At 44.8% G+C, this 21,894-nt stretch overlaps 1 protein-coding gene across 1 annotated transcript; it reads right to left on the reverse strand.

Moving 5' to 3' along the window:
- Positions 1-1,215: 1,215 nt before the first annotated feature.
- On the reverse strand, positions 1,216-12,918 carry ACP6 (acid phosphatase 6, lysophosphatidic). The gene is made up of 10 exons (XM_090059507.1): positions 12,679-12,918; positions 9,132-9,260; positions 8,912-9,042; positions 8,314-8,393; positions 7,389-7,476; positions 5,709-5,841; positions 3,621-3,721; positions 2,137-2,232; positions 1,754-1,919; positions 1,216-1,392 (listed from the first exon to the last, which is right to left on the reverse strand). Exons 1-10 carry the CDS (start codon positions 12,835-12,837, stop codon positions 1,282-1,284), a joined length of 1,194 nt encoding a protein of 397 aa, XP_089915633.1. The 5' UTR covers positions 12,838-12,918; the 3' UTR covers positions 1,216-1,281.
- Positions 12,919-21,894: the final 8,976 nt, after the last annotated feature.

Consider the following 21,894-nt stretch of genomic DNA (forward strand, 5'->3'; position numbering starts at 1 on the left):
TTTACATGTACCTGGCACCGCATGAATTATAGCAGCAACCTGGCAGTCTGGAAAAGGATTGCAGTACAGAGCAAACTGCAAAGTTATTTACATAGACAGACCCCAAGCAGCCCTCTCCTCCTAAAGCAATTCAGGACATCACATGATACCATGGAAACACGGGCAGCCAGAAGTGATCAGGACTTATGACTTGCACATTAAGCTGAGAGTAGCACCTCTGGAAATATAGTACTCCTTACTATTTACTACAGCAGAGAAAAGTGTTGCCACCTAAATCAACAGCACTTTCAGGAGCACTGGTATGCTATAGAGCAGTGGTTTTCAACCTGTGGTCTGCAAAAGATGACTATGATCAATTAAAAGCATGTGAATACCTATACGATTCAAAGGGGCCCATATTTTCATTTGAAATTTGTTCGGGGTTCACAAATGAAAAAGGTTGAAAAACATGGCGTTAGTGCTCTCTGGTTAACTATAAGCCAGATGTGACCCAGCCTGGCTTTGTGAAATCTGGACTCGAACAATAGTTGCTGTTTAAGCTTATGAAACTGAAGAGTTCACCTAGAAACCTGGCCAGTGGTTCTGGTGTGCTTTGTGCTGCAATGATCTGCTCCAATATTTGTTCTTGGTTCCCTCTGTTTATTTGCATACTCAAAGCAGAAGAATTTCCAGATCTACCATGACAGGGCAAAAGAGAGGGAGCGTCTATTCCTAGAACAGGGTGAGGTCTATGCACAAGTTCCAAGCAGCATGTGTGTACCTGTGGGGTGGGCTTCTCTATGCAGAGCAACTTCACTAGTGTGGAAGGAAACAATAGCTAACATGGTGCTCTTTGGAACTACCACCAAGGTACAATGGAGAAGCTTCTCTGACGGTAGGCTGGCTGTTGAGATATGCTTCTATCACTGCTGTCAGAGGTGATGGAGCTGCATTTTTTCTGTTATCGTTACAGCTGCAAGTCAGTCAGACCCTTCTGTTTTTCAGTGATCCTCAGCCTCCTTCCCTATGCTTTTATGTCCACCTGCTACATCGACAGGCAGTACTTAAGACAGAAATTTAAAGAGATTCCGTTAACTCTGCTATCTCCTGTAACTTCCGATGCTGTTGTTACCAGCGATGCATACCTGTAGAATCCTGTGACTGATATAAACTGGTCTAATCGTTGCCAGAGGGACTTTTTCGATTGGAGAGGTGAAAGAATTCAAGAACAAAAAGTTTCAGCAATACACAGAGTTTAATCTAAAATGCTCATTATGAGACAGTCTGCTGCTGCTTCTCCATCTAGGAACAAAGGGTACTGTACTCCTCTGGACTCAGGCTGTAGTGCGCGACAGTGTTTAGAAATTCTTCCAGTGGACACAGACCTGTCTTGCATCCTTTCACTACTTGCTCCTGCAAAGAGACCATTTGTATGTGCACTCTTCTATTTATTTATGTTTTTAAAGCAACTTGCTTGGCCAAAGCTCCTGGTGGATAATCCTAAAGCACTTCAGAAATCTTCCTCCCGCCATGAACTAAACAAGCAATTGGCCTAAGGGAAAATTGGAAAAGCTGAAATCGAAGACCCTTATCCAAAGCCTACACAGAACTCGGCTAGTCAGGAAGAGGATCAAGAGTCTGACTACCTGTCCTGTGTCCATGCTACCAAGCCAAACTCGCTCCACAGCCTAGTGGGCTGCATATCTAGGCAAATCTGAGAGGGAGGCCCACTGTCTAGTGCTTGCGTTAGAGAGATGCCATAAAGGTCCTTTACCTGTCCGCAGTAAGACAGGCGTACAAACCACTCTTTGGAATGCTGGTGCTGATACAGTTCCATTGTCAAATCTGAGGCATACGGGGGCCATTTGTGATCGAAGATTCCCAGTGCCATCAAGAGAGGAATGAGGGTAACATCATGAGAAGCATAGAGAATGAACTTTCTGATGGGGAGAAAAATGTGAAAGTAAATGTTAGCTGCATTTATTTCTCCAGGGATCTCTAAGTATCACTCATGTACCTTTGGCTAACAGCTGGATTAACATTTAACTGCCACATCCAGCTTTTCCCTACTTATTCATTCAATTGCTATTTGAAACAGTTCCTCATGGGCAGCCAGTTGGAATTCATCGTGGACAGAGAGACAATTTTGTTCTGTACCTGGCTGTTGTAGCTGAAGATGGTGAAGCCACTGCTTCCAGAATATTTTTCTGGAGTGCATAAAGAAGGGGACCAACAGCCATTTGAAGAACTTCCCTAGAAGATACAGAAGTTGAAAGTAAGTTTCTATTTTGTTCAGGTTTAGACAATTGTTATTGAGACCTGGGGACTTGCTCTCTTATTATTAGGTGATAAAATATATGAAATACAACCAAGAACTATTAAATACAATTCCTACTGTTAACTTTCCATTAAAGCAATTGCTTAGATGCCAGAGATGTTTATGCAATTCCATCTTGGAGGAGAGCGCATGTAAAGACTCCTGATTGTGAGTGGGAGGAGAGGTGTCAAGAAGACAGTCTCTCAAGATTTGGGTCATGCAAAGAGAAAAAGTGAGAACTGTTGATGATTTATATTTTATTTCACTTCCCCATTTCTTTTCTGAATATACAGATTTCAGCTGAGGGGATATGACTGAAGCTGGCTAGCAAACAGTCACACTTTGCAGTAAGTACTGTGGTTTCAAGATTTGCTCTTTGTTCCTATCTGGGACAAATCTGAGACCCTCTGATTTTTTTTATTTTTTGGGTGGGGGGGGAAGGTACGAGGGGAGGGCTGGAAGAGGGAAATATCACAAGCAAAAGAGATGCCCATCATAGAACAGCCGGTAACCTAGGAGTTAGAGTACTCCCTGTGGGATGGCCAGGTACTTGAGGCTGCATCTCCCAAATGAGTGCACTGACTAACAGGCTATTCTAAAATGGGCATGTGCATGGGATGGGATGCGGGTAGGGGGAACAGGATGCTCTCTGACAAACCTTTCTAATGATATCTTTGCAAACCTTTCTAATGAAATCAAAATGGGAGGGGAGGGAAGAATGTTTTCAATAAAGCAACATCTGATCAAAGTTCTTGCTTTGTTAAGTACTGTCTGGGAAATGCTACGTTGGGTTTTGACTTGCAGTCTTTTCTGTGCAACTGGAGGGAGGATGGAGGGAAAGCCCAAAACACTGCAATTAAAGATCCAGGAAAATGTTACTGGCTACTGACCTAACAGAAGGCAAAAGCATCACCAGTACTGGAAAGCATAGCAACTGTGAGCCCACTTTTAAAGGAAGAGTTACAGTTCACTGTCAGAGGTGCTAAAGCAGCAGCAAAGCCACTTCCACACACGATCAGGAGGAACTTTATTTGCTATGTGTAGCATTGGATTCCTTTAATGTCATGTGTTTTGCAAGCCTAGAAATTGCTCTCTATTTTTCTCCTAGTATTCATGGTCTAATCACAGGCCTGCTGTGTGTAACAAATGATGCATCACCAGAATACCTATTTGCTTACTGGGGTTTAGATTTGATGCATCTGAAATTAAGTTCTATAAAAGGCATACATGCTCATTTGCTTCAGCCTCCCTTGCTGGAACCTTCCCCCAAGCTCCTTTTACTCAGGACTGTCCCAAGACTGGAGGCAGGAGTAGAAAATACCACCTGGAAGCATATGGCATGATGTAAAGGAAAGAGTCAATAGATCGCTGCTCAATCATGTGCAGGAAGCTCTTCAGCACAGGGCAGCTGGGCAAGTCGTGCACCTGGAAAAACAGGCAAGGTAAAACAAACAGCATGCAGCTATTAGGTCTGCCCTGGTAAGGAGCCAGCTACAGATGATATGTGCACACCGTATCTAAATCTGGGCATTTATTGGTTCTGAACCAGAAACACCCTTTGTGAACCTGTACTGGTGACCAATTACTTGTCTTTGGTAGTTTAGCATTTGTAGGTTATTTGACAGAAGATCTGGTGCTTATACAAATGGAAGAGACACATTTGTGCCTAAGGATATAAACAAAAGTACTTCATTTTATTGCCATGGGATGGAGATGTTGACAGCCAGTGCAGGGGGGGCCCTATTCCTTCAATCTATGATAGGATTATCAAAAAAGGCTTTGAGCTCCTCCCCTTCTCCCAGGTACAGGAAACTGAGACAGGTGTCCTGCAGAAAGACCAGGGGCTGCCAAACTCAAGAGGAAGGCTAGGATGAAGACTGTTCATAGCTTTAACAGATTTTTAGGGTTGGAAGGGGCCTTTGTAGATCACGGAGTCTGACCCTCTACCCTGGTAGGAAAGAGTGCTGGGATCAGATGACCCCAGCTAGGTGCTTGTTTAATCTCCTCTTAAAGACCTCCAAGGTAGGGGAGAACACCACCTCCTTTGGAAGCCCATTCCAGATTTTGGCAACCCGTACTGTAAAGAAATTTTTCCTAATGTCTAATCTATATCTGTTCTCTGTCAGGTTATGGCTGTTGTTCTTAATAACCCCAAGGGGCACCCTGGTAAACAGCATCCCCTATTCCTTGCTACCCTCCCTGATGAATTTGTAGATGGCTGCAAGACCCCCTCAGCCTCCTTTTGCTACAGCTGAAGAGATTAAGGTTCCTCAATCTCTCCTTGTAGAATCTTACCTACAGGCCCTTAACCATACAGGTAGCCCTCCTGGACCAGCTCAAGGTTAGCCACATAACCTGTTCTTACACAAGTTAACCAAAGCAACCACTGGAAAGGGACTAGATCTGGGCCATGTAATCTCTGAGAGAAGCAGGGTGGAAATGGGTCTGTAGTTGTTGATCAGATAAACACTTTGCAAATATGTATTGTGATGGGGGAGGCATTTACACAAACCCCATACTTGTCACCACAAGGTTAAATGGGGTCAATCAGTTCTACCTCACCATATCTGGAAGAGATATCAGACAGAAGCAGCTCAAAAGGGTAAGCGTCACCCAACTGGTGGTAGACCAGATAGAAGAAGGGGTTTGGATAAAGGCAGGAACTTCTTAGGTGCCTCTGTTATCCCTCTCGCTAAAGAAAGGAAGGGCCTTGACTACTAAGTCAGTAGCTTTAGAGCTACTGACATACGCTCACCTTGGAGCCCAGCTGGGGCTTTGACCTACAAGGTTTCTCTGAAGAAAATGACTCCTACCAAAATGCCGAGTGATTTAATTTGTGTTTGGTGCCTTCTGGATTGCTACTGACCCTCAAAAGGAAGGGGGAATTTCTATGGACCCAACCAGAGGGCCGAGTCTCCTTCATGTGGATGCTTCAGACCAGTGGCTGGATGGCTGCAAAGCTGTGTTATGCCTGTAGAGGGAGCCCTGGGAGAGGACCACTGTGGGAGTAATTGTGAATTAACAACTGAGCTTCATAAGCCAAATGCGGGAAGAACCGTTTAACTTTTGGCCAGGGGAGACCTCGTCATTTAACAAAATTTCTATTATTTAAGTAGATACCTCCAGCCTCCGCTGATGCCATGGAAAGGAAAGTGTCCTCAGCACTGTACAGAATCAGGCCCTTTGTTCAGACAACATTCCTCCAATCTGCTGCTTCCTTAAGGACTCACTTTAGCTTACTGGGATTCAGACAGATGCCTGTGAAATGCTACTGACTACAGTGGAGTTCTGCCCTAGCCCACGGAACTGTCTGCATAGCTCTGCCTGAAGGACTGGGAGCCTCAGTAAGGAAATATTGCAGGCAGTTTGTTATAACCTGTTAGGCTGCAGCTGCATGTATGCCCCATCTCACCTGTTCAGCAAAGATGTTGTCAAGTAGAAGAAAAAAATCCACCTGCTTATCAGTGTCAATACCCATCTTCTTTTTAATGGTCTTCAGATCATCAGAAATGCCTGGCTGCTGCAAGATGCTGCCCATTTTACTCCTGTCCAAAGCCAAAAAAACCCCACTAGATTTTGACATAGGTTCTTAAGACACCCTGGCAAACACAAGAGGAGAATCTGCCCACACTTCCACTGGGGATTGTCCCCCCCAGCAGTGGGAGGATGGAGACAGTGGAACCTCCCCAGTGCTGGAGGGTATCTCAGTGTTTGGAGCTCTGCTGTGAGAAGCAACAGATTCTAAGTGTTTGTTCTGATGCCAAAAGTCTGGCTGTGTCATCAGAATTTGAAATGTGGGGAAGCTCACTGAAAAGAAGAAATCTTTTGAAACACTCATGTCTCATTCAAACCAGGATACCCTAAGCAGCAATTCCACATCTGTGAATAGGCTGTTGCATGGGACCTTAGCCCACCTGTGCTTTCAAGGAATGCAACTTGCCTCACAAGGAAAGAACAGATGTTCTGAACTGATTATGCATTTTTGTGCTATCAAAGAAATGCACAGCAAAACCTTAAGTTCACCTAACATTTTCTATCATAGGTCCCTCTTTTCAATTGCTTTTAACTTTGTTAAACGTCAGCCACTTGGGCTGAACATTTCCATGCTGGCCTCTGCTGCAGGATGTTAAATACATGCAAACAGAAACTCCCCCACTCTCACCCCCTTGAGCAGTACTAGTTCAGGGTCCAAATCTCAGGTATCCAAATTTGTCAGGGGGGTAGCCTTGGAGTTAAGGAAGGAGTGTTCTCAACTCAATTAAATCCCTCTACCTCAAAAAACTGCTATTTGCATGTGCAGATAGAATTTGTCAGGCATTTGGTTGTTAATGCTGTAAATGTCATAGTGATAATTTGCATATAGCATCATAGTCTGCCTCATTCAGCCACCTAACCGTTCTTTTCTACATCCTTTCTATAACTTAGATTATTGAGGGGAGCCACAGTACTCAGAATTCTGTCTCTGCATGCGACTTTTGATCACTTCTACAGGGCTGCGATGTGCACTCCAACTCACATCTCAGCCCACAAGCCAGAGACAGAATAAGACAATGGAGGCAATGTCAGTTCTACCCTTTACTAAGTTGAGTGAGTGCTTGAACTTTGCCACCTTAATGTTCTTCCAACACAGATTTTTTTTTTTTTTTTTTTTTAGAGAAACAGATTTTTATTTAATCTGGTAATTTTGAGGCTGAGTATTTGTTAATTAAAGGTATAAATATGAAAGGGATGTTGTAATGATTACAAAACAAGGAAGGGCAAATATAAATGAAATCCAAGCATGTTAGGTATTGAATGGCATAATTAAGACAAACTTGCATCACTACAGGGCATAAGAAATGCAATAACTTTACAAGTAGTGCATATGTGACTGTTCTGGATTAAACTAATATTTCAAGAAATGCTCAGATGTTTCTTATGCTGTCAAGTGGTATTTTTTGAACCATGTCACGTTACTTTTGACATTGCATCTAATTCTACCCAGAGTACGCCACTGCTATAGGAAGCATTCAGTGAATGAAAACACGATACTGTATTATCAGGCTATGACACTATAGTGACATCAAAGGGGAAGGTGTGAGTGGCTATTCACCTGCTCAAGTGTTTCAGGCGTTGGCAATTCTGATAATTGGGGTATAGGATTTCTGTGTTTGCTTCATCTGTGACAATTGTGATGGGTCCTGTAGAATCGAACAAAAAGAAGCTTTTATTATCCCATGCACAGCATGAGGTATGGCTCATACTATTTTAGTTACTGTCATGGCTGTGTGACCTAGTCCTGTAATCCTTATAGAAGGCAACTGGAGGCACTTCTCTGGTGCTAGAATCACTGTCCTCATACCCAGCTATGCCAGGTTCTGGTTTTTGTTAGTTCACATTGTGGCACCATCTATAGGCAAAATCCATCATATTAGTACACTTGTCCATATACTTAGTACATGATAATCCCTACCCCAGGGAGTTTTCTTGCTCTTGGAATCTGGGGTCAGTCCCACTGCCTGGATTTCCTATGGCTGTTACTTGCTTGCTTTGGCATCTGCACCTTCCTGCATTCCTGCTGGAGCAGTGAACTGCAGAGTCACTTTTGCTGTCATTCTCTGGAGTGAAATGCTCTGAAAGCAAAAAGGAGATGCTCTCTTGGGGAACGTACTCGCTAGTGTGAGCGCTAATCCATGGTGTGATTGGAATGACAGGGTGGGGGTCTGCTTTTCACCTGCCTCTCTTCCTGTTTCTCATCATCTGTTTCTGATGCTGCTCCTCATTCACATTGAGTTTGCAGCACTGGTGGCAAAAGACAAAGCCTGCACACCTGAACAAAGCCGAGGAGATGGTGCAAAAGGGAAACGCAGAAAAGGCAGCAGTCAGAAGACACCGGAGATGGGATCAATAGGCAACAGAAGGGGTGGAGGAACAACAAGCCTAGAACAAGATGAGCTGTGAGGTGTGAGGCAAGACAGTGCCCAGGGCCTATGGAGCATGAGAATGGGAAGCAAATGAGATACAATCCTCCCTCTCACCTTCTCTCTGCTGCTGGAACAGCCCAGCCAGCAGACAGCGCGTGGACTCCAAATTCCGAAACATATTGGTGGAACGGACACTAAAAGAGAAGACAACTGGTGAAATGGCATGTATCTCCATCCTGTAAGGAGGGTGGCAACCTTCTACTTAAAACTTCCTAGACCTCTAAGTACTGCAAGATCTAAGGGAAGAAAAACAAGGGACAATCAGCCTGGTGTTGCTTATATACTCTTTCCCCTTGGGAGATACAAGGTACTGGGGTACCTGGACCTGTAGTTGGACACAACATGGCACTTGTGTTATGTTCTCAGGCTGCATCCATGGAATGGAATCCGCAGAACCCCACCGTGAAATAGTTGCTTCTGGTGCCCACTGTTATCAATGGCATTGCTGGGGACTTTAATGGCTGAAATCACTACAGACTCTTCATACCAAATTGTACAAGTCAGATAGTACAGGTGGGAAGGGTCAGCCATAGCTCCCTGTAAAGAATCTGCTATATGCAGGCAGGAGAGGCACATGCAGGACTGAAGCCTTCCTTCAGTAAGGAAGAGCAGGGGTAGCTGAGGACTTGGAACAAAAATTTCAGAGACTCACAACACCTCAGAAGGCTTGTATGCTGAGGAGAGGAAGTTGAGTTCCTCTATGTAGCTTCTCCTTAGCCTCTCCCCCAGTGCAAACATCTGCTGCATCCCAACCCTCGTCAGCTGCCCTGCAATCACACCACCCTAGGGAGAGAAATGGTGAGGTTGTATTCAAGATGTGGAAATAAGCAAGTTTCAAGGGAATGTCTAGATAACAGGAAAGAATCCCTCACCTTCAGCACAGTTTTTTTATATTGATCTTCATAAGGGGCATGGGGTCTTGGGCCACCATTGAGGTCAGTTACTGTGTAATCAAACTGAGTTTGAGCAGGGACTTCCAACAGGGTAGGATGCCATTCCACCTGTAACAAAAAGCAGGAGAAATGGAAAGTGAATTGCATCAGACCAAGAGAAGCGCAAGGAAATGCAGCATGCAGTCTGCTTATGACGGGAATAAACAGGAGACAACAGGACTCCACAATCTCCCACCACAGAACATAGCCTCTGGAAACATACAGCACTAGGACTTCTTATTCCAGAACAAAGGCCTGTACTGAGACACTTTACTGGCCATGCCCCATCTCACAGCAGAAGCAGAATTAGAAGATAATTGCTACTATGACTCATACCAAATTAAACTTCTTTAGCTAAAGGATAGAGCTACTGCCCTGGAACTGAGAACCTCAAGCTGGAGTCCATAGAGGACATGGTGAATTGCAGTGATGCTCAAGTCAGGGGGATGGCTCAGTAGAGCAGCCTGCTTTGGAACAGATCTCTGTTTGTCTTAGAACAGCACTTGCTCAAGTGTCAAATACACCCCTATTTTGTGTCTGTATTGGTGGGGAACTTGAGAGAGGTGGTCTTGACTGCTGCTGCCATGCATTTTCCAACTACTCCAGAGGGCGTGTGCACACTTTGCAGCCTGAAGGATCCTCACAGACCTATTTCTCATGAGTACAACAGCATTTCCTGTTTTATTCAGTACAACATTGAAAGGGAGGGGGAGCAGGGCAGGGGGCTGCATCCATCCAGCTGTTATTGCTAACTCCCATTCTTAGCCTTACTGTCCTATTGAAAAGTTCTCTAGTGACACAGCCAATAAAAAACTAATTTCCAGATGGATCTAGAAAAAAAAGGCTTGAAAAACCTAAGTCCCAACCCTTTACTTGGTGCTTTATTTACTTCAAGTCCTATATCTGTCCAACCACTATTAAAAAAAAAAACCCAAACAAAACCAAAGCCAATAGCTGTGTATTGACAGTGCAATAATAGATTTAATAGATTTTTAGCGTCGGAAGGTACCTTTGTAGATCATTGAGTCCGACCCCCTGCCCAGGGCAGTAAAGAGCGCTTGTGTGCATCCTAATTGCAATTTTGTAAGAAATAAAATCTGACTCTACCAGTATTTGGCAAACACTGTGACTAAAAGCATTTTTCTGAACTTAAAAAAGATCTTTTACATAATGACATGCAATTATACAACCCTTAGAATAATGCAGCACTGTAGCTGAATTTCTGCACATGCAGCAACATATCTGAGTGAAGGGTGACAAAGACAAATTTGTTTGTGCTAAACACTAAATACTGTTTTGTAACAGTTTCCAAACATGTAAAAGTGATTGTATGCTACTAGAAAGCAGTTACTATTTTAGTAAGTTACACAACAGCAAACGATCCAGCTCTGCTTTTGGCTATATGCACCCACGCAACACAGTGTGTCTAAGAACATGTTTGGACACTCGATACTAGCTCCATTTTAAATTATGAACTTAGAGCCTTGCTCAGTTGCAATTTCCTGACTCCCACATTTCAATAAATGGTATGAACCTTTCTTTTTAGCAAGGACTGAAAAGCTGGCTCCCACAGTAAAGCTTCACTTTACCAAGACTTTGTAATTTTAGACAAGCTTTTGAGCAGAAAGTGCCTGATGAAGGCCACTTTATACCCAAAGGCTTGTCTAACAGCTCTCCCACTTACACAGCTGGTTCAAGAAGACAGCATGAAAAAAACCTTGCTTCTCACATATTTCCTGGGTCATCATGGCTATACTACCATTCCAATCCTACTTCTTCATTTTAGGCACTACAGGGAAGTATGTTTACTGGCATACTATTACATGTAAGTTAAATTCTAGCTCAGTAAATGAACAGAGGACATTGTCATGAAGTAGATGTAGTCTCTTCACTAATAAAAATAAATAAATGTTTTTTAAAGGGACTTCCTGCTGTCAGACCAAATGAGCATGGTTTTACTGTACTTTTAACTTCATATGTTTGAAGCCTTTGCCTTACCATATTCTGTAGACTTGAGTTTGGGGACATTTGAGATCATGTTCAGAACCGTATCTGGATTCACATTCAACCAGTCATGCACTAGTGCACTAGCATGCAGACAGTTCTCAAACATCAATGATATCATCAGATCTAAACCAGACAAGGATTTCTTTCTTTTCCCAATAGCTCTATGCATTATCTAAGCTATGGGGACAGTAAAAAAACCACAAGACTTGGCAGCAAAACAGGCAGGTTCTGACAGGATCTCAACATCATATCAAAGGGTTGGCATTTGGAACCTTGCAAATACAGGTTCCCAAAGTCAGGCACTGGCCACATTCACAAGCTATAGTATTGTTTGGGGGTTTTTTACATCCAAAGTCCATGCTTATCCTTCTTGGCATCATTGGCAAGTGACCAAAGTGCACAGAAACCTCTTCCCGGAAAGAAATAAAAACAAAACATGGCAGTGCCCTTCAAGGAACATGGCAGTCTGGGTGGGCACAAAGGTTTTGGGATGAAATGTCCTGGAGGTCACACAAAACAGAAAAATGAATTCTATTCAAGTTGAAGCCAGGAGGCCAGACAGTTGAATCAGCAATGTGTGAACCACCCTGCTACTCTCAGGCAATGGGTCCCTGCTTCTTCCCCTTGCCAGGCAGCAGGGGATGGGAGCATCTGGGTGAACACTTTCTCTGTAGCATCCCCGGTCTGTAGGGCTGCTGCCACACATTCAAATTAAAAACTGGATAGGAACTAGCTCCACATTTTCAAGCATTCACTTTGTAGCTGCTTGGCTCTTTTTAAAGCTCAACAGTTGCTATTATGGTACGATCATTACATGCATGGCTGGTCAAAATATCTTGTGCAATTCACCCGTTAATTGTGCACCAATTATTTTGTCTCAACTTATTGCGCGATTCACCAGTTGATTGTGCAAGTCACTCTGCATGTGTGGCCAGTCTAAACTTACTGTGCGATTCACCAGTGAATTGCAGAATGTATGCAATGTGTAGCAGGGGGCCCAGAGAAAAGTTGGCTGCAGCCTGCGGGCTTTTTTTTAGGAAGTTTTTTAGTCCCAGTTCCCAGTTCCTTATTTCTGGTCCTTTATTTCAAGGGTAATCTTTCCTCACAACCTTTAGTCATGTAATTAATTCGCTTTGAGAAAGGAGCCAGGACTACGGAACCAGGGTGGCGTAACAAGGGGTTGGACTAGATGACCTCCCGAGGTCCCTTCCAACCCTAACTTTCTGTGCGTCTATGCAACCCCTTGCGGGGAGGGGGTCAAAGACGATGGGGTAGGACTGTTCTCAGTGGCAGCAGACGACAGAAGCAGCTGCAACAGTCTCCAGCTGCGGCAAGGGAGACTGAACTGGACTAGACGCTCTCGCGCATCCCCGCCTGGGCGCTGGGCTGGGAAGCGGCCCGCAGGCCAGGCGCGGGCTGCAGGCGCTGTCCCGGCGTTCCAGCGCCCGTGTCGGGGGAGGGACGGGCGCGGGGCTCTCACCTGCCGCCCGCAGGGGATGGGCTTCAGTGGCGTGCGAGCGCCGTGCCGGAACACTACCTGCACCCGCACCAGCCGCAGGTCCGGCTCTGGGCCGCCCGGCGCGTGCCCCGAGGAGGCCAGGCCGCCCAACGCCGCCGCCGCGCGAGCCCAAGCCGGCATTCCGGGGGGGGGCGGGCAGGCAGAACGCCTGCACCGCCCCTTCGCGCTGGCTGGCGGGAAATGGAATCCTTCCCCCCTCCAATGGCTCCGGGACTACAACTCCCAGAAGGCGCCGCGGCGGCGGGGGAAAGCGGGGTGGAGAACAACGTTCCGGGTGCATTCCGTGGGGTGAAGTGCTAGAAAAATGAGTTGGATTAGCGCATGCGCTTTGGATATGTGCTCTATGACGAATGAGGGTGGGCGGGGCTACGGTGCATGGTTGCAAGCGCGGCTTCCCTCCTCCTCCACTCAGACTGCGGCAGGGGTGTGTCTGCGAGGTTGAAGGGCCCGGAGCGATGCCAAGCTACGCTGCAGTGTATGAGTGAAGTGTCCGGTTTACTGGGGTAGGGGGAATCCCGAGGCAAGCTGCCCCCAGCTATTGCAGTGGGGGGCTCCCCTTTGGTCTCCCCTCCCCCCATGCTGAGGGGCTGCAGCAAGTGCAGAGTTGATGTTTGGCGTTCTTAAAGCCTGCACTTTGGGAGTGTGAAAAAACTTAGCTCCGCAAACTCTCCTGCTTTTGGGATGTTTTGCAAAGTAGCTTTGGAAAGGGAGGATTTTTTTTTCATACTAGTCAGTATTACAGCAATGCAAGATCTGATAATAAATAAGTGATGGTGCTGAGGACCATGCATGTTTATTAATGTTCCCTTCCCTTTTGTCTTGCCAAGGGGTTTTAGTTCTGAATCATGCTGATTTAATTTCTCATTGATCATGGTGAGACTTTTGTCTTAAGGCTTAGTTTTCATAAGCAAGTTCTCTTGTGCTGGCCAGGGCTCTGAAGAGATCATGAAGATGATGCAGCTGCGCTGGCCAAATTCCCTGTGTGGACGTAACTCCTGTCAGCAGAAGGCCAGCGTGTGTCACTGTCAGGAAAACTCCCAAAAGAGCTCCAGCTGCATCAGGCAGCTTGTCTGTCCTGTTGAAAGTGAGAGCAGCAGTGGTCCCGTAGGGTAGATGGGCCTAACACTTTAGAGAGACATATGACTGAGCTTTCCGTTTAGCTTAATAAATATTTTTTTTACCAAGCAATAAGCATTTTGTTGCTTCTCTAGACTAAACTTCCTGTTCCTCCAGTGCACCAGGGACTCCTATACACTTGCTCGTTCATGTTCTAATTAGAACACTCTATTGTCACTTCGTTGTCACACGTATTAAACCCTCCCATTTTACAATGGCTGTGGGGGTGCTTTATCTAAACCTCATTGAATGAGCTTTAGATAAAGCATCCCACGGCCATTTAAAAATGTGTGGGTGCTTAATACACATGATGGTGAGCCATTTTAATTAGAGCAGCTGTCTGGGAACTGCCCTAATTAAAACACCTCCTGCCCTCACCCCTGAGCACATGTATAGGCAGCTGTTTGCTGCTGCCCCCATTCTCCATGACAGAATCCCATGCTTCTTCCTCATGGTACAAACTCTGTATATCCATCTTCCCTCATGGTGGGGCCCCTGTGCACCCTCCCCCTCCATTCCATCTTCTCCCTGCAAAGGCCACCCTTTTCCCCCATTATATGGGCTTTGTATACATTTTCCTTCCCAGGTGTCAACATCAGAGTCTACTGGGACACCAGGCAGAGCTAAAATGGGATTTTGTTAGGCTGGAAGGTATTAGTGGGTACCATCAACAAGCTCTGATCTGCAGACTGTTGCAGGCTTGCTTGAAGCTGATTGGTCTGCCAGCTGGATGCCAGAGATTTGCCGTGTGCCCCATTTTCCTTTCCTGATTTTTTTTCTAATCTCCACCCAGATCAAGAGGGCTTTTTTTATGGAACATCCTCTGAAGGTTTTGAAGAGGCTGAATGTGTCGTTTGGACACAGTGCAATAATTTTGAATTGGAGAAAGGCCATCAGTGGTGAGGGGCCTCTGATGCATGTTCAACAGCACTAAGGAGGCCTGCGTGAGAACTACTGACTTAAGATAGCTTCAACTCAGCATGAGGTCCATTTCTTCAGGTTCTCATCATCACGTGATGTTTTTGTTGCAGGAAGTGAAAGGTCCCTCATACACTTCATCAGCATTCAAAGCAAAAACATTCTGTTCTTTGAGGAGAATATGATGTCAGCAGGAAGAGGATGACATGGGATATTTCTTGCTTGTACTCCTAAAGTTCCTTTTTACATTTGGTGTGAAACTTGCAGGTCTGCCAGCTCCTGCCTGAAACTGGGTGCTTCTTGCATTAAGGGCTTTTCCATTCTTTAATTTCCTCTCTATTCCTACGAAAGTAAAATTTTGGGGGTGCCGATTTCAGGAAAGATTTGAGTGTCTCTTTTTGTCTGTTTTTGAAGCAGACTACAGAGCTGTTTGATGCAGTTGCTTCATACCTATCTTCATATATGGCCCATGTCATTCTAACAACGCAGCACTTGACAATCAGGTAATAAGAATTAACAAATACATTTTCATGACAGTCCTCTGAGTACCATTACTATTATCCAAGAGAAATTGGGTGTTTTGCTTTAAGCCAAGTGGAGTAGCCAGGAACTGGACCCATATCTTGAGGGCTAATCCAGTGTCAATCACAAAATGATCCTTCGGCATCAGTTCTCTACTGTTTTTGAACCAGACTGACAAATCGGGGAAACCGGTAAATGGCAGAGCAGTGCTCTTCCTCTTTTTCATAAGGGAATGGGCAGCCATCAGTGCCGGATTATGACATGCTGAGGCCCTAAACTATGTCCATCTTAAGAGGCCCCATACGATAAAAAGAATTCAATGTATGTATATTTTTGTCATACTAGAACGAAAATGTCCATATTTAGAGAGTCATTTTCTCATATCTCCATTATTTCCTTTATTTACCAAATGATTATTATACAACTTGATATTGAATCAGGTTTTTTTTTCTTTTTTTAGAGGCCCCTCATATTGTGAAGCCCTAAGATGTAGCTAAAGCCTAAATCCAGCACAGGCAACCATAAACACCTGGCTGTCTGACCGGGCCTTTTGACTTCAGGCAAATAGGAAGGACTGAAGAAGGCTGGTGATACATAATGGTCTCAGAAAGCCAGCAGGATTGGTGTGTGGTGAAGAGCAGCAGAGACAGGAGGGAATAAGCAGAACTGGACATAGTTTGTAGGCCTATTTGATCCCTTCAGCCATGGGCCCAGCCCACCAAATAACAGATCAGCCACCACCAAGTGGGGAGGCCTCTGGGGGAGGGAGCAACAGATTCTGGGGGACAACAGATGACCAAAAGGCATGCATGTGGGTCACAGGGTCAAAGGGTGCACCAGCTGGGGACACTGAGCAGAGCACCCCAGACAGCGCCCACCAACCCTCAAAAGTGTCAAGAGAGTCAGTGGACACTGCCTCAGTCAGAAGGACTTGGGCCCCCTGAGAGTGGCATCAGGGAAACAGTTTGTAGGAACATATGTAGACCCTGAGGGGAGGATACGCTTCTCCTGGTGCCCCAGCTCCCTGTCTGGTACTTTCAGGAGGGGACCAGTGCTCCTGCCTGCCCCTCTGTGCATCAGCTAAGTGGGGAATGCTGGCTATCGGGGTGCACCAGTGTACCTCCTATCCATTGCCACTGCTCTTAATGAAGAGCTAGTTCATTTTAACAAGCATGGGGTCCTTAGTTTATTACCTAGTATGCCATATGTGAAACAGGGTAGAGACAAAAGCAAAATGAAAGAGAGGGGAGAGAAGCTGAGCTAACAAACAGGAGACAAGGAGAAAAAAGCTGCTCCAAACTTGCACTGAAGGGAAGAGTGTTAAACGTTCAGAGAGAAAATTAGCAAAGTGAGAAAGTAGTTGAAAAGGAGATAGCAACAGAAGGAGAGAAACAGCAAGGGAGAGAGAATAGGATAATGAAATATAAACAAAGGAAAAACCCAGAAGTCCACAACTTTTTGGCTTTATGGTCATTTTGATTTGTGTTCCTGTGTGTTCTAATATTTCCCTGGCAGATATTCCACAGCATGTACATACGTGGGGAGGGGGATTGTGGAACGTTACTGCTATGGGGAGGGGGTTTGACCCTTGCTACTTTGCAGCCTTAGTGTTAAGCATATATTTTAAAATATAACATGCCACGGCAGGTGTGTGCAATTAGAGGAGTGCTCCCCAGAATAGCAGACGGCTGTTGGTATTTTAGCAAATGGTGTTGCCCTTTTTTTCCTTTGTCCAACTGTGCAGAAATTTATTCTAAGATGCACTGTCTTTGGAGAAAACATTTTCCAAGGACCTGTTATTTTTTCCTCTTCATCTACTAATGAAACCAGACAAAGGGAAAGATGTCATTAAAAACTGTCAGCCTTGTTGTGGTTCATTTTATGAGGATAAATTAAATTTACTACAATAGGTAGACATATTTCAAGCATACTTGCCTCCGAAGGCAGCTTCCAAACTTCCTTCTTGCTGAAACTTAACATGATGGCAAAGACCTATACCTCCTTAATTAATGCATGCTTTTATATTTCAATCAGACTTTTACACATTAAGTAATTCAGCATTGTAACACCCTTCATTTCCTGGGGTTCCTGTGGGTTGGTATTAATTTTCTTATCCCACTGGCATGGAGACTGAGGCACGGAAAGTCCAAATGGTTTGCCCAAGGTCACACATCAGTGTGTGGCTGATTTGTCATTAGACTCCATGTGTTCTTTGCTCTGAGAACAAATCCAACTTTTCTGATTATTTTAAATCATAATTCTGAATTTAAATATAGTTAAAACTGTGAGTGTTATGTTCAGAGATTGAACCTTGCCTTTTATATTTCTCCTTGGAGTGAGTTAGTTAGGGGAATCTCCTCCTGCTAGACAAATGGTGATAGTCATTCTTTGTGTAAATACAGTTATATCAGAGATGTGGCTGGCTGGCAGCATCTGTACTAAATGTATTGTTCAGTAATTATGGTCCCTAAATTAGACTAAGCTTTAAAAAAGGTGAAAAAGGGGGTTTATAGTCCGCACTGTATTCTTTCATTAATTTTCTGATAGAAGAGATGGGTGCAGGTTTGCTTAGAACAGGGACTGATAGCTAAGTTCCCCTGCCATACTGAAAACCCAAAGCCATCAACAGCATCCTGCTAGGCAGGAGAACCTGCAGGTAAAATGAACAAGAGAAAAGTAGACGCAGATCACTCTGTTCTTATTCTTTGTGATGAATAAATTGCAATATGCAGATGAATAGCACAAATGATGAAAATGGTTTCCTGTCCCTTGGATACTGTTTCTCCAAATTTTCCTGAAGATAGCTCTCTGTGGTCAGCTAATTTCTTACACTTTGTAAGAGCTGCACAACTTCTCCTACTTTCCTGTGGAAATTATCCAGGGTTGCATATCTGCATGGGCACCAGGGTTGCCAGTTCACCACGCACATAGTACTGGGGAGAGAATTTGCAGTCTTCAGCAGTCAAAAACACAGGTGTCTTATACTGCACCCAAAAGAAGCTCCCATTCCCAACCACTGTTCTGGTAGCAATATCCTTCTTTTCTAAAGTGTCCAGCTATTATAGCAGAGATTGCTATAAGGTAGCAAATTTAAGCCCATCAAGCCCATCAACTGTATTTTATCCATGCAGAACACAAGTGCATTTCGAAACTAGTTAAGTATGCTATAGTGCATCCTGTGGTTAGCAATAGACAGACCTAATCTACAGTATTTAGTCTGTCTATTGTCGGTGTGTTTGCAAGTCATTTCTGGAGATGGAAAGAATGTTTCCATTTCTAACTTCTGTGATCCTCTAGGACTGAACTGGAAAGAGCTTTGCCCCGCCTACATCGGGCACAAGCATAATATGCCTCTTATAGTAGGTTGTGCACATTTTCTCAATATCCTGTTTTCTGGGCACACACTCTGACAGCTGGTGCTCTCTATTGTTTTATCACCAACACTGACACAAACATCACTGTGTTTCAGCATTAATGCTACATTGAGATAAGCAAGTTAGTTTGCATCACTCCGTTCTACTGTGCTGGAGCAGACATCTGCAGACTTGGGCAGATATCATCACTGTATTGGTTTGCACAAGAGTAATAATATAAAAGTTTTCCTTGTAAGTATAAAGATTAGAGACGTTGGGCTTTTTTTTTTTGATAAATAAAGGCTTAGATTTTTGTAATACAAGAAGAGGGGTGGGCAAAATACAGCTCATGGGTTGATTGTGTCCCAGTTTACCATTTGATTGTATCTGGTCCATAGCTGCCCTTGTGGTGCACCGCATGGGGCCAAGCCCTGCCCACTCCCACTTCCACTTAGGGCAACCTGTGCCATGCTCTGGCCTGCACCCACCCTACACTCACCAACTGTACCACCCCAACCCCAGATGCACAACTTCCCACTGGGGCTGCTTTGCTGCTGCCAGAGCCACCTGGGTACTGCTGAGCTCCCCTTGCCTCCAGCAGCTCCTCTTCCTGCTGTCCCTGCTGCGCCTCTCTGGGCAGCAGGTAGTGCAGAGAAGTGGCAGCAGCCATGGGGATGTGTGCCAGGCACCACATAACTAGTCAGGTGGGGAGGGAAGCTGCAGGTGGATAGCTCCTGCTGGGATGCACAGGGCTACAGCTCCTAGCTGCCTTTCACCCGTTCCACCCACACAGTGATGAGCAGCCACCTGCTGTGACCGAGTGGATGGAAATCAGCCCTGGGGAGGGGCTGGCCTGGTACTCAGGCAGAGCAAATGAACTCTGCCCAAAGCTAGAGTGCAGCCCTGCACTTTGCCACCTGGGATGGCAGTGGAATATGATTTAACAAGATGCGTGATAGATGTGGTAGAGACATTCAAAAAAGTGCTCTAAGAAAGTACTTTAGTCTAATACCAAATCCATTGAGGGTTAACTTACAGCATGATCTGCTAATTTTAAAGTGCTCTAAGAGCTTTGAAAATTCAGTTCAGTTACAGCTTTAGAGCACTTTATGGGCACCTAATATGCAGTAGGACTAATGTCTGTGTCTACCAACTGTGAACACCTTGCATCTTTCGCTAGAACATAAGGTTCCTACTGCAGTCAGCAGCATGCTGCAGTGGATGGGCTAGTGCTCTGATTTGTTTTAGCAAATGTACTTTCCTGTGGCTGTACTGAACTGTTTTACATTCTGAGTCTCTAGGTCCTCATTGACTATATTATTTGAGACTGGTTTGAAATGAAGGTGATTATACATGGGTTGATTATTGTAACTACTCCTCCATCCTAGGGGAAAGAGAGGCCACAGGAAACAATAATTCTGAGCATTACTGAGTGGTCCAGGTATCATACATGAGTTATACTTTCATAAACTGATAGAAGCTTCTGAAAAATAATGGTAGTGTGTGATGCAGCCTCCTCTCCAACTCCATTATGTGTCAAGAAGAAGTGATGTTGTGTAGTAACATGGAGCATGGGACAAAGCATTATCCTTCCATTTTCATTCTTCCCTGGCTAAATCTTTGCGGGTCCTGTATTGATTAGAACATTGTTCTCGTTGCCATTGGTAGAACAGGCTAGGTTTCAGCATGCTCAGATGGGATGTCCAATGGCTCTTGAATCCTTTGAATTACTCATAGTACTCTTAAATAGTTTATTTTTTAATGAGTAGCCTCTATAGCTGGGGATAGTTGGAGATGGTTCCGCTTTGAGCAGGGGGTTGGACTAGATGACCTCCTAAAGTCCCTTCCAGCCCTGATTTTCTATGATTCTATGATTTTATTTTGGATGTGGATGGGGACCAAACCAGACAGTAAGAGCAAAAGTGAGGATGTGAGTCTTGTCTCATAGCATTTACATTCAAGACATATCTGTCCACTCCAGCTGTCCCATGTGTGTTATTTTCAGCAATACAGTAATCCCCAGGAGGTCAGGGGGTGGAATTGTGCAAATATATTAGGTAAAAAGGCTTGGGAGTCCTCAGGCACTGCCAGAAGAGAACTTTAATACACAGGGGAGAGATGATCATGGTTTGCAGACTTGGCTAATCCCAAAGGAAAGCAGTGAATGTGGTGCTTTTGTGGCTTGTGAAATCTGCCTGGTTGTTAGAGGTCACTTTAAGAGGACAGACCCATGTGTACGTGGCTTATCTTTTTTTACATTTGCAAGGAGCACCTGTTCTTTCCTTAACAATCTATATATTTCTCCTTCTCTGCGTTTATTTTTAACCCCATATAAAGGCTTCCAACAGGTTTGAAAGATGCTGCAGATTACACCGGTGCCTGGCAGCACTGCTAAAGTTAAGGGCTGTTCAGAGTTTCCATTATAAATCTTTGTTTTCAGAGGTGTTAAATCCTAATTCTATTATGAGTTAATGTAGGAATACCCACATTTTATTTAGTATTTTCCTAAACTTTCATAAACATCAATTTTGTTGACTTAACATTTTATATAATCACTTGGCCATTTGGCAAATTTGGAATATATATATAATCTTTGTAATGATCAAGATTTCCCAAAGGTAATGATTTTGAGGGCCTGGTTTTCAGAAAGTGCTGATCCTCCATCATCTGAAAAACAGGCCTCTCTCAATCATCTAAAGTGTGGGAGCAAGTTTCATAGTTTCATAGTTTCTAGGGTCGGAAGGGACCTGAGTAGATCATCTAGTCCGACCCCCTGCCATGGCAGGAAAGAGTACTGGGGTCAAACGACCCCAGCAAGCTGTTCATCCAGCCTCCTCTTAAAGACCCCCTCTCTTACCTCTTAAAGGGTAGGAGCTAGCACGACTTCTCTTGGAAGTTGGTTCCAGATCCTGGCTGCCCTGACAGTGAAGTAGCACCTCCTGATGTCTAGTCTGAATCTGCCCTCTGCCAGCTTGTGACCATTATTCCTGGTCACTCCTGGCAGTGCTCGGGGGAACAGGGACTCCCCCAGTGCCTGCTGGTCCCCTCTGACTAGTTTGTAACAGGCCACTAGATCCCCCCTCAGCCTTCTCTTGTGGAGGCTGAACAGGTTCAGGTCCTGTAGCCTCTCCTCATAGGGCCTGCCCTGCTGCCCCCTGATCAGGCGAGTGGCCCTCCTCTGGACCCTCTCCATGTTGTCCACAGCTGTCCTGAAGTGCGGTGCCCAGAACTGGACACGGTACTCCAGCTGTGGCCTGACCAGTGCCGC

The sequence above is a fragment of the Crocodylus siamensis genome, chromosome 1, assembly GCF_052110815.1.
Source record: "Crocodylus siamensis isolate JL-2025a chromosome 1, ASM5211081v1, whole genome shotgun sequence".
NCBI classification, from domain to species: Eukaryota; Metazoa; Chordata; order Crocodylia; family Crocodylidae; genus Crocodylus; species Crocodylus siamensis.

What these genes read in the sequence shown, in the direction of transcription:
- ACP6 (XM_090059507.1), bottom strand. Translation starts at nt 12,837, where the DNA reads ATGCCGGCTTGGGCTCGCGCGGCGGCGGCGTTGGGCGGCCTGGCCTCC. An exon ending in ATCATGCCATATGCTTCCAG is followed by an intron (nt 2,233 to 3,620) that starts GTGGTATTTTCT and finishes TGTATCTTCTAG; the next exon opens with GGAAGTTCTTCAAATGGCTG. An exon ending in GCCTGTCTTACTGCGGACAG is followed by an intron (nt 1,393 to 1,753) that starts GTAAAGGACCTT and finishes GTCTCTTTGCAG; the next exon opens with GAGCAAGTAGTGAAAGGATG.